The sequence below is a fragment of the Scophthalmus maximus genome, chromosome 2 (genome assembly GCF_022379125.1).
Source record: "Scophthalmus maximus strain ysfricsl-2021 chromosome 2, ASM2237912v1, whole genome shotgun sequence".
NCBI classification, from domain to species: domain Eukaryota; kingdom Metazoa; phylum Chordata; class Actinopteri; order Pleuronectiformes; family Scophthalmidae; genus Scophthalmus; species Scophthalmus maximus.
Genome location: NC_061516.1, coordinates 23,852,819 through 23,866,013, shown reverse-complemented (window position 1 = coordinate 23,866,013; position 13,195 = coordinate 23,852,819). Strand labels below are relative to the sequence as shown.

Genomic DNA, 13,195 nt, shown 5'->3' with positions numbered 1-13,195 from the left:
ACAATTGTACCACTGCTGTCACTAAAATAAAAAGCACAGGCGCAATTTTGACAGCTTATTATTTTTGAACACATGCAGAAGCATAAATTATGTGGGTATTTTTAATAACTGTTCTCACCATAGGATTGGCAGGTTTACCCGCTGCTGTGACAATATGATTGAAGGTAAATCCCGCCCTAAAATCTCGTGAGTGTAAGAAATACTCGCCACATTTAGGCTTGTGAGCAGGTTTTGTAAAAAAAAAAAAAAAAAGTTGCAGAGGACAGCGTGTCATGGATTCCAATGGTGAGACACAGCGAGAGAGAAAATCAAGGTCCATATAAACTTCTCCGCATTATAATCCTCCTCTCGCATGTTTATTCCTATGTTCTAAACAACTGTTGCTTCGCCTGTAAACACGTTGTGGAGCTACGGAGCGTGACGCACAACTTAGGTATTTAACGCTGTTTGTGAGGCCTTCAAACATTCTGGATATACAACGACACGAGTTGAATGAGAAGTTTCTATGGACATTTTCTATCCAAAATGAAGCTGTTGTAATGCAACAGCTGCTCCTTCTCTGTGAAAGGAACAAGTTACAAACCCGCTCTGCCCGAGTCCAGGTCAGCGACCAACACGAGGGGCAACGTAGACGTTGCCGTAAAGCTTTTCATGCTGGAAAGTTCTTAGTAAATTATTTCATCTGGTAAGGTCACGTCGGCCGGTAGCTCTGCTTCCGTATTGACAAAACTGATCCAGAGCCGCCTCTGCCTGTAAAAGAATTCAACTAAAAGTTCAGTCACATATGTGTGTGTGGGAGCTGTGGCGGATGATGAGCCCGGGAGACGGGTGTTTTGTTTTACACTTGGACCGGGCCTATTTTAACCTTACAGTCACCCCCTCCCTCGGGTGACCGCTGGAGAGCTCCGAGTCACCACAGTGTTGTGCTAAGCCAGCCTTTATTCCTGGACCCTGGTCAAGGAATGTGTTTTTCCACTGGGGAAAGAAAAAAAGAAAACAACCCACTGAATGTAACCGACAGAGACGAGTGTAAAAAACGGCTTCTGTGAATTTTTTCTCAGAGCGCCAGTTGACCTTGAGATACGCTGCATGTTTCGGCGTTGCACCGCACATCCCAACTTTGTCATTGCGATGTGGGTCAACGCAGCAGTGTTAGGTTTATTTTTTCTATTCAATAGCACACCAAGTGCCCTGAGGTTCAACTTACAGTACAATCACTATTTCACAAGCTGAATAATTCAGCTCACAATTCTGTGCGTGCAGGATTGGAGGAACACCATAATATTCAAATACTGCAATACAAGAAGTGTTCTGCTCAAATTTTATTGGCCTCTTAATGTGTCAGTACTAGTGGAAGCACTTTAAATGCATGTCATCACTGATGCTTTGAGGCAGTGTTTAAACATCACTTTAATGCCGGAGACAGTGCAGATGTCGCACAAAAAAAATTAACTATTCTATATTTATTGTGTAGTTAAATCTATAACTATGTAATTTTCTTTATTTCATTTTCATTCGTGACTGTCAAATATTTGTAGTGAGGTGTGAAAAGTGTTCTTCTGAAATTCGGTGGGCTCAAAGTGAAAAGTATAGCAACAATTCCAAATCCCCGAGGGAAGTTTACCAGGTCCCTGAAAGTTGTGTTTATGTGCAGTAAATGTATTTTGCTTTTGTCGCAGTCCTTTGGGTGGAATTGTCTGTGCAATAAAGTGATGGGAATAAAATGTTCATTATCCCAAGCCCACGTCCTTTCGAGCACTCAGTAGATAATTACGTGCAGCGAGTGATTTTATAGCACACAGACTTGATTTTATTAATTTATTTTGCACATACACACAGCGGGCCCCTCTAGTGAATAGCCAGAGAAAATTGACAAATCTCGTCCACATTCGCTTGCATGAAAAAATTGAAACTGGCAGCAGTGGTCAATTAGTCCCAGTCGCCATGGAACCCCAGGGGATTAAATTGGCCTGTGAAGGTTGTGTTTAACACAAATGTCCTAATTGGCCCTAATTTTTTTTACTTTGGACAAGAACAGAGGGAGACACAACACAGACGACTGAGTCACTTTTGTAAATGTGGTCAGAGAACCTGGTTTTGCATAAATGCCGAAAACTCGCTTCCAGCTCACCCGGTGCGTTTACGGCTGAGTTAATTAGAGGTGCGACTCGTTTCTTTCTCAGGCTCTATGCTCATGTAAAAATGAGCATAGAGTATGTCTGGGGCGGGCATGCGAGGTTCTCCGTGTTCTTTCAACCGCATGCCTCATTACCGGGGACAATTGGGGCCTTTTTAAAAAATAGGCTTCGATATCCTGTCTGAAGCATTTGAACCGTGGAGTTGAATTTCAACGTCGGGCCCCCGGAAGCGAGAAAAAGTGAAGCCGCTCGTGGCGCTGATGAGGAGATGAGGCTCGGGCGTGCAGGTGAACGTGGCGGCAGCTGCAACCAGGAATCTACGCCGAGGGTTTCCTCCTTCTGAGAGTCCTTCTGGTACTAAAGGTGGCTCCAAGGGAACGTTTCCATTTGCCTGTAAATAAAGCGTTGAACAAAAAAAAGTGTATGGAAAGTACATAGTGCCTCCAATAGTCTCAATCCATTCAGGCCACATTTTTTTAATGGTTCTCAGTGATCTTGAATACCTGTCGTGCTCAGCTGTCGCTTTATCCTTTTGCCTTTATTTCTCCCCCCCCCCCCCCTTTTCAGTGCGATTCAAGATCTTGGATAATGGCCACCTGCAGATCCGCAGCATCAAGAAGACGGACGAGGGCATGTACAACTGTGAGGCCCGCGTCATGGCCAGGGGAGAAATCGACTTCAGGATGATCAAGGTCGTCGTTAATGGTGAGCACTGCACCTTTCACTGTGGCCTTTTCCCTTTTGCCCCCCCCCCCCCCCCCCCCCCCGGCTGTCCTGCTGTTTTGGGAAAATGAGCCGTTGCTCAACAATGGAGGGGACAATTATCTTGTTCTATTTAAAGCCCTTAAATATGGTTCATATTCCTTTGGTGCCCCCTAATGATGCCAGACGCGGTTGGTCCAACTCTTCATCCGTCCAACTGTTATGTCCAGATCAAGGTACCTGAAGCAGACATCCCTGCCGGGTTCCCTGTGACTCCTTTATCGTCGCTCTCATGACAAAGAGTCAATTATTACATCGGTTATATAACTCTCTAACAAGGCAGATTGCTCTCTAGATTCTCTGCAGGAAATGAAGTTTGCTTCGGTTTATGTGGACGGTGCGTCTGTCAGTGCTCTTTGTCTACACCCAGTATTACATTTCCAACAGTGTTAAAGACTTTTTGTGTTAATAATAATGAACTTTGGTCAAAGAGCGTATCGGTTACAAAAGGTAAAACCAAACATTTTTCAACTAACACATTTTCAACCCACTTCTTGCAAATAAGGAAAAAGTTGACAATGTGTCAATGTCGTGCTCACGCCTCGTCTAGATCTCCTTTTTTAAAACAGTTGTTACTTGTACTCGATATTCTTCTAGTGCCAATCATTGTCCATAACTCTGTTTCAGTGCTCCCCACCATCCGTGCCAGGCAGTCGGAGGTCAACGCCACGGCCGACGTCGGGAGCTCCGCTCTGCTGGCTTGCGACGCGGACGGCTTCCCCGAGCCCACCGTCACCTGGGCACAGTACGTCACCCAACCGCCCTCACTGACCGGTTTTGATGAGTTAGGATCATAAGTAGGGGTTGTTGTGTTTTCTCACATCAATTTATTGATAAATAAATAAATTTTGGACCTCAAAGAGAAACATCGAGTAAACACAGAGATGTGAGGAGGGTTGAAGTACAAGAAGGTATATTCATGGTGCTGGGTTAACCTTCACGTGTCACTTCGCCAAAAAACTGCAAAGAGGAAGAACTCAAGTTAATATGACCTGTCAAACAGGTTGAATAAGCCGGATAAGATGAAGATGTATGAAGGCGATGTTGAGCAATGCAAGAAAAAATGATTAATGCATAAAGGACATAAAGTACCAGGTGCTCTACAGGATGTACCAGTGCAGCAATAGGTCCTTTGTATTGCTCAACTTTGGCTATTTTACCTAAAATGCCTTTGAATCAATTTTCCAAGTTCAGGTACATCAAGGAGTGTAGTAATAATAATAATAATAATACATTTTTTTAAATTCATAATCCTTTTTTTTTGCAGGAAAGGGTTTACTTTTATCAGTGACACTTCCATAAGGGCGAGGCTGTGTCCTTTAGTAACAGGGATGCATTGTATAGCCCGTATCACGTCACAATCAGAGGGATGTGTATTAATCAGCTGGACAGTTTTGCGGGAGCGTCGTTGCCCTGTTGCTGCCGCTGCCGAGGACACGGCACCGAATTGACCGACCAGACACCCGTGCGGAGATGCAAAGATGTGAGCATCGGCAGCCTGAATACACAACAGTTATTTTGACGAAAGAAAAAGGGCTGAAAATGAAAATATCATTTTTTAAATTACCAACAGGTATATTGATTTTTATCCAGTTATGAGCTTGTTCTCCGTTCGGTCTCTCTGTGCCCCATTATTTCAAGATATTACCTTGAAATAATGGGGCACAAAACGTTGTTATCCGCTGCAAGACTTCTTATAAAACATGCATACACAATGGCTGATTGTTTTTTTTTATGGTACTCATCAGAATGTACGCAAATCAAGTTGTTTTGAACAAGCGCCTCGAATAAAAAAAAAAACACCCCGTCTCAACACCAACTAGAAGTGCAAATTGCATGTTGCAGGTTTACATATAATCCACCACGGCTGGAAGCCTTTGTGTCTGTTCATAAATTGGGCCTTCTGATCAAGTCTGAGATAAAACAACGTAGACTCTCTCTGGTGCTGCCGCCTGCTTCTCACTGCCTCGCCGGCCAAGCTGTTTGCTCAAAGTATAATTGTGCCACCTTCAGAAGAATTGCATATGCATGACAAAAAAAAGCAAATATTCAGGGAGTTGATGTTGAAAAGTGTTTTTTGAAAATATGGCACGGGAATGAATTTGCGTGGCATTGTCTACAAATTGTTGTGTGGGAGAAATGATGAGATTTGCATGTATTTAGGTTTGCACGAGCGTAACGGGAGTAAAAAAAAAAAAAAAGGGCTTCAGTGAGTGTTGTTAGGCAGGTTTCCAGTCTGCACATGCTGTTTTACTTGCATTTGGATTCGGTTAGTTTGATTGCGGAGCTGGCACACGTGTGGTGAATCTGCAGCCGGTTGCACCTGGAAAAATATGCATCGTATTTAAGTTTGTTTGCCTTCACGTGTAGCTCGTTATGTAGCCGCGTCCATGTTTACAGCATTGAGCATTGAACTCTCGCTGGATAATTGTTTTTCTTTGGATATTTACACATTACTAAAGGCGGTGTTAGTTATGACTTTCCATAAACATGAGTGGAACAACTAGGCGTCGGGTTTAATAGCATTTTTTTTTATGTGAATACAGAAATTAATCCACTCATCCTTGAAATTCATTGCTTATTAAATCTTGCAGTTTTAACTTAATATTTTGTTCCCGACTCACAGATACAATTTGAAACTGCAGAAATCTTCTGTTCCGCAGAGAAAAACAATATAACTCATTGTTCACAACCCGTTAATACGATGCGAACCCGACAGTAGCAATACAACATCAGTCAATCAAACTTTGTTTATATAGCACCTAAACAAAGGATTTTAGACGTGATTTGAAGAATTCGATTTAGAGACTAATGAATGAAAACAATCAATGTAGATATAGATAGATAGATAAATAAGATAATAAAAGATATATAGAAATAAAACAAGCAGTAAAAACAACCAAAAATACAATAAAAAAGTACAACGCAAAATATACTATACTCACATTGTAAAACATATAAAATCTTGTGTTAATAACAGTTAAGACTACTAGTTCTGCATACTTTCTCTTTCCCTGAACTCAACAATAAATAGAAATTTAATCTCATTGCGCCTAAAAAACACACACCCACATCGCCTTTTTTTTCACTTCATGGACCTCATGGCGGCCGGATGGCGTCATTTTGCCTCATAACCTCGTAGAGAGGATGTCAGCGTGGGGCGGACGGACCATCCTCTGCTTCAACTTATATATCATATATTAGCTTTTTTAATAATAAAGCTGTTGATCGAGAGCCCTTGCGTTGAAAGTATGAACAGCCAGTAATCGCAACTCGGCGGTCGCTTCTGAACGCCACATCCGTCCGGTCCCGATCAATGCATTTTGTTCCGGGGTGGTTCTTCTTCCAGACACCAGCTCCGTGTTAAATAAACCATAGCCAAGTTAGGTTTTTGTTACTGAACAGCAGTTAGCTGAAGGTGATGTAGTCTGGCACAAAAAAAAAAAACGAGAGTCAGCAAAGGCTGTAAACGAGGAGCGTGCTGCACTTTCCAAATTGTGTTTTTTTTAAGAGATGTTTTCAGCACAGAAGGTAAAAAAAAATAAAAAAAATATCCGCATTTAACCGACCAGGAACTCAATTAAAAATGGGACCCGGCTATCAGAGCCCAACAGGAGATAAAAACCCTCCAAATCTCTACATTCTTTCTCTCTAGGTCATTACTAATGACTTTACACAGCCCAAATAATTGATTTGCCATTAGCTGCTGCAGTTTGTCTCCAGTAACTTTACTCAGAGTGAACTGGTGACACTTACTTTTGAAGCCTTCACATCATTCAGCAGTTTGCTCCACGTACTGTCACAGTTATGACGCATCACTCACCGTCACGCAGCAGAACGGCCGCAGATGAATCTTTCAATGAGGCTTTTTTGAACCATTAAAAACCTGCGTGCGTGTGCGTGTGTGTGTGTGTGCGTGCGTGTGTGTGTGTGTGTGCGTGCGTGTGTGTGTGTGTGCGCATGCGTGTGCGTGTGTGTGTGTGTGTGTGTGTGTGTGTGTGTGTGTGTGATGTGGCCGTTGAGGCAGAGGGATGTGCAGCTCCTGGCCAGAGGAGAGTTGAGACAGACAGTGTGGCTGCTGGGAGGACAGATGGGTGAAGCACTGAGGGAGCAGAGGGGGTAAAGCTCTATTTGTTCTGGTTCCCGACCGCTGCTGACGAGGCTGTCATTCACCCTCTTCCCTGGGAAATGCTTCGGGGCGGCCGCCCGCTCAGGCGTTCGCTTAATTCGCCCCAAACTGGATTTTTTTTTTTACAAAGTTCTGGGGCTCCGGAGCAAGTGGTTTCCTCAAAAGTTAAAACATGCATTATCATCAACATTAAATCTGCAAAAATACAGGTGTAAGGACTAAAAAGGAGAGCTGAGCCAAACAAAAATCTGCGATGTTCTCAGAGACCTGCAGTGCAGGTTAGCTTCCCCCCCCCCCCGGTTGTCCTTGCTCTCCTCCTGAGATAAAACAACAGACAGATCGTTGTCAGAGAGAAATCTATTGCTCGACTCCTCAAGTTAGCAAACACTTGTGATGTGAACTTCACCGTGTCTTTTTTTCTCTCTCTCTCTCTTTTTTTTTTACCCCCCCACAGTAACAACGTTGTCCTTGAAACCGGCGATAAGTACAGCCTGAACGAGGATGGCTCAGAGTTGGTGATAAAAGATGTCGCAAAAGTGGATGAAGGAGAATACACTTGCATCGCCAAGAACAAGGCGGGAGAGAAGGCGGAGGAAGTCAGCCTCAACGTGTTTGGTAAGAGAATAACTCCATTCGCATACGACGGCACGAAAGAGCACCGCGGCTCCTCGTGTTCCCCCCCCCCCCCCCTGGCCTTTTCTTTTGTACTTATTGATATTTGCTGGACACTTCTCTACAGATTTTCCAGTGGCTGGTTGCATGGTTACACTGCGTGAAGCATACAGTTTGAAGAAAGGCATGTCCTATTGAAAACTAATTAAAGACATCACACTAGACTTCCTCTTCTTGAGGAAATTCGCACCAGCCCTTACTTTGCAGCTCTATTACAGCCTGTGTCGATGGGGATATGAAGCCACGTCTCTAATGAAGCTTGTATGTTTCAATCTTGACAGCTTCGCGGGTCTTTCAACATGCACTCATCAATGTTTCTTTCAATAAAATGGTCGGGGAATTTGAAAGGTCTCATGGCGATTAAAGCGACAGATAGTTATCTGCCAACTCAGCAGCAGATCTGCAGAGCCCTTTCAGCCTGTCTTAGCTCATTGCTGTTTTCGATTTCCGCCAACAAAGTCCTGTGTAAACCCACTGCGCACTACTCGCCGAGCTCTATACAACAGGCACCCACGGTTTAGCAATTAGCTGTTAAAGAAAAGTTGAAGCTTTATTTGGTAAAGAAACGTCTTCTTTTTTTTCCCCTAAAGAGTCGGCAGAGACCAAAAAAAGGGGGATAAACAATTTAAAAACTTACGTTCATCAAGTGGCCAGAACATTTGAAACGAATAGTAATGTTGCTCCTTGTCTGGAGACGTAACCAACTCTCTGCTGATAAATGTGTCTATACGTGTGCCATATTTCTGAAGCGCTTTGGCCTTTTTATTTTCTTCCTCCCAGTGCAACCAAAGATTACCTACCTGAATAATCAGACCGCCGCAGAGTTCGACGAGCAAGTCACCCTGACCTGCGAGGCCTCGGGTGACCCCACACCCACCATCTCCTGGAGTTTCGAGAACAGGGTCTTCGCTGAAGGACAGCAGGTACTGTCTGTTTCTCTTCATAGAGATAATGGCGCTTTCAAACAGCCCACTTATTCAAGCAGATACAGGATTTCTTGCAAAACAGGTACAATCTCCATGTCCTTATGTGAGAGCTAATGTGCTACTTGACCCTCTGCGGAGTCTAGGCAGACTTTCTTCAAACAGACAAGTATCTTTGGGAGTACAGGCCCTCCAGATAGAAAGGTCAAAGCGCCCTTTAACTCAAGAACTTGGTTCGGATTTATTCAATACAAGTGTGCAAAGAAATTTCAAATCTTCTAGTGTTCTGCGGAATACCTTTCAATGTTGATTGTAAATACTAGAGTTTATTATTAGAAAAATGCAAAGCATGCATCCACAGTTACTCAGTTTACATTCAGAATTTTTTTCCATTTTTCATATAATCCTAAAGGTTTTGTTGGTCAAATGCTTGAATTAATTCAGGCAGCTCCTCACTACTGAAAAGTGCTATGAGATTTGTGTTATTATTTCGTGCTATGTAGAATAATATTGAATTTAAACTGAATTGAAGGCAGAGCAAACAGAGAAGACATTGCAGACCCTGGTGTATGTGCGTGGACTCCTCGAGGAGGAGCTGTCACTGACAACTAAATTGTCATTTATCTCTAAAAACCAGGCTACGACTCCAATCCATCACCGCGCTAATACATCCACCGATATTGACATTGATATGTTTGAACCAAATCAGTCACTTGTCCACTGACTTGCATTTCTCATTTAGCCTCGAAATCATTTCAGTTAACCTTGTTTCCAACCCGTCCTGTCTCAGATCATTAATAGCCAATCGCTTTGCCGATTTCTTAAGACCGCTGACTGCGCTTTTTAACTCTTCAAACTTCTCATTTAATTGCATTGCCACCTGAATTTGCTCTCTCACATTTGAATTCCGCCATTCCCAGAGAGTGTGCCGATTTCCATAAGACCAACTTCGAGGCAGTGCAAGGCTGTGATTTCAGCCAGCATTAAAACAGTTCACTCCCCATTAACACTTAGCATTTAATAAGGGAGCTTTTATGTAAAATTACTGCGATAATTGCTCAGAATCTGCCGAAAATTAAGTGAGAATTGAGTTGAAAAAAGTGAAAATGATTTCAGTGAAACTAGTTTGATTTTTGCTGTGTTACGATCTGGAGAAACGCCATCTCTATTTCAATTAAGCTACTCGGGCAAACTGCTGTAATAATCCAACTTGGAAATGAGAGGACACATTTTTAGTTAGTTAGATAGATATATAGATAGATAGATAGATAGATAGATGGGTAGATAGATAGATAGATAGATAGGCCATTTACATCTGAATAGCTGCTAGCTAATTAGCCAACTATAGCTAACTACATTGCAAGTTAGCTAAACAGATAGATAGGTAGATAGATGGATAGATGGATAGATAGATAGGCGATTTACATCTGAATAGCTGCTAGCTAATTTGCCAACTATAGCTAACTACATTGCAAGTTAGCTAAACATATAGATAGATGGATGGATAGATAGATAGATGGATAGATGGATGGATAGATAGATAGATGGATAGATGGATGATAGATGATAGATGATAGATGATAGATGATAGATAGATAGATAGATGGAAAGGCCACTCATCCGAACAGCTGCTAGCTAACCTGCCAACTAGACCAACCCTTCAGGAGAGCAGGATTAATGCTTTGGCTATACAACATGGTAAAAAGGCTCGAGATGTGTGAGCTACGAAAATCCTCCTCATGCATTTTCCTCCGTTACAGTGGGCCTCAGCATGTTGGCAGTTTTCCCGCCTGAAGAGAAAAAAATATCCTCCCCGGGTCTTTTGTTGTGCTCTTATCAGCTCATCAAAATGGAATCATTTTTCTGAAAAAATCCATCTTAATGGTCCATTCTGACACGTGCATTGTGTGAGTGGCAGATGGATTAGTCACTTCAGAGTGGTAATTTCTCTGCTGTGAACTCAGTAAACATTGTTGAGATAATTACCTCGCTGCCTGTCGCAGGTCTGTGGGTGCAGGAAGAACACTTTATAGTAGTATTCTTATACACCATCATATTACTTTGTATTACTTAGTTAGGTGCCTTTGTATTTCCCTTGCAGTTGTTCCCTTTGCCTGAGTTGAAGACTGGTTCTTTTTGCCCTATGGAAAATTTCCCACTGGGCCACAAGTGCACAATATGATTTTGCAAAAAAATTGAAAAGCTAATTTATAATAATGAAAAATTTTTGCTGGAAAATGCCTAAGGCTGTGCTGCACTTTTAATCAATCCCAGTAATGTATATATATATTTTTAATTAAAGTAGGTCATTGTATGTGAGGTAAACCGGTCCGTTATCACATTTCAGTATTGAAAAGTACATGAAATCTCTGTAAGGCCTCAGATTCATATGTTTCTGTTACGGACGTATTATAATGGAACACAGAGAAAAGCCAATTCAAGGTTTGACTTCTTGTTTCATTTTCATGCTCAGCCACTTCCTTTCCCTCTCCTGTGTGTTCTCTCTGGTGTGCGCTCTGTCATAATGAAATTGTCTGTATAAATATGGTTTATCAACCACAGTTGTTGTGCCGTGTCACAAATGATATATGCGTGTAACAGCAGGTGCGCTATTGCTGAAGACACACAGAGTAATTGCAATGGGGGCACCTGTCCTACCAGGTCCCAAAGGACACGGAAGGGACTCGATTTCAGCTATATTTGGGCCTTACTGTCCTACTTCACTTCATAGCACTGTCCAGATGCATTCAGCGGGTACAGTGCAATGAATGATTCCTCAAAACTGCCGTGGAAGACAATGTTAACATCCAATATCAACACTGTAAAACAGAATCGTCTCAGTGTGGCGACATTAAACTAAACAGATCATGATGCAGGCATTTTGTCTTTGCCAGTAAGACTATAAATAAGAACCCTCTGTACTAATAAGGAGGCTGACATTATGTTTCTTACTGTCAGCGAATCCCATAAAAAAGACCAAAACCAACAACATATGAGTTTATTCTCAAAAGAGCTGAGCACTGTATGCAAAGCTAGACTCAGACTACAGCAGTTTTAAAGTCCTGTCTGCTTTTCAAATCCGGCTGTATCACGCGCTAGGGGAGAAACTTCAAGATTTAAAAACAAGGTCATATAACTAAGGTTTATTTTTCAAAGATTATCGGCCCGGTGGAAATAACGCACAACCACGTCGCCGCTCTGACGTGATCTCACGAGGAAGAAGGTGCGGACAAAACAAAGACAATGATGACGATGATGATGAAGATGATGGATCTTAACAAGATGCATCATTATCATCCATGTAGCAAAAGTTGGACTGGGAGTGTAAAAGTTACAGGCTGTCCATTTTTAACTTACGACCTGCAATTAGGATGCATTCGGTATCTCTATCTCATATATTCTCATATTGGTCAGATCATTTCATTGATATTTGTGTCATCATGTGATCGGTCACCAGAGAAACTGGGTAGATGAAGAAGAAGTGAAGGGGAATTAACACAGAGGCCAGATTCTGCAGCCAGATTTCCTGGACTTTAGCCAAAGAAGTATTTTTTTTTGTTTGATCAAAATTAGACCAGTCCCATGAGTGTAATGCTTTTGTGTTTCTCCTTCACTTTTCAGTTGGGGCTAATTATGATTTAAGTAATTAGTTTTACGTTTTCTCTTTCTATTATCTGCTATTTCCAGAGCCTCAGAAAAGTAAAGCTCATTTTGCTTTCAAATTCCTTTTGGAACCAGCGGTGCCAGATTTCCTCAGCATCGGTGGTTGTTTGTCATTATCAGCTAATGGAATTCCAAAAGCACCACAAACATGTCAAAGCTTTGACATATTTAGCCCTGGAACAACTTTTCTCAGTCCAAAATAATCTCATATTAAACTTGAAATGAATGCTAAAATGCCAATGGCATTTCATCATCAAGCTTAATTAGTTATTGAGGCATGCTAGTCACTGTGATGTGTTGAATAAGCTGGAATTTTTAAAAGAAAAACTTGGAATGTGCACAAATCCACCATCAGCAAGGTTGAATGAAATCACAAATTTCCAACCAGCGGAGGCTTTATTTTTACCTGACGGTGCAGCGCAGGCTAATGCGGCGTGGTGAAGCTGGGTGTTGTGCCAAAAGTGGTAATGCATGCAGAAAAGTGTTTTTCCTGGCGGCTTGTCTCCACCTCAGTGTGATGCCAGGGAAAGGGAAACATAATGGCACTGCTGTGGTAAACATTTCACAGAATTACAACGAATGAGAAAAGAGTCTAAGATTAGCAACACGAGTTTCATACTTGACTAGGGTTGTTTTTTTTGATTCGAATGACATCGAGGCCACAAAGGACAAACTTTAAAATGTTGAGCCCTTCACAATTCAGATTCTACATATAATGAAATAATCACTATGCTGTTCCTACACCCGCTGCACACCGAGTGTTTTGACTCTTCCACGTTCATGCTGGAGAATCGTCAGAAGATAATCAAACCGAATACTTCGTCCTCTTAACTGTGCAATTCATCACTGTCAATCAGCGGAAGCATTCACACAGCGCGGCGTATCCACGGCTGTATGGCAAGTCACCG

The 13,195-nt window shown here is 42.1% G+C and overlaps 1 protein-coding gene across 16 annotated transcripts in view; it reads left to right on the top strand.

The window, feature by feature from the left end:
• ncam1a (neural cell adhesion molecule 1a) overlaps positions 1-13,195 on the top strand; it is a 224,924-nt gene that overhangs the window by 158,989 nt on the left and 52,740 nt on the right. For all 16 annotated transcript variants that reach the window (XM_047329369.1, XM_047329378.1, XM_035625761.2 and 13 more), the window contains exons 5-8: positions 2,706-2,843; positions 3,528-3,645; positions 7,484-7,644; positions 8,482-8,624. In XM_047329369.1, the coding sequence (XP_047185325.1) occupies positions 2,706-2,843; positions 3,528-3,645; positions 7,484-7,644; positions 8,482-8,624 (560 nt within the window). The remainder of the gene's footprint in view (positions 1-2,705; positions 2,844-3,527; positions 3,646-7,483; positions 7,645-8,481; positions 8,625-13,195) is intronic.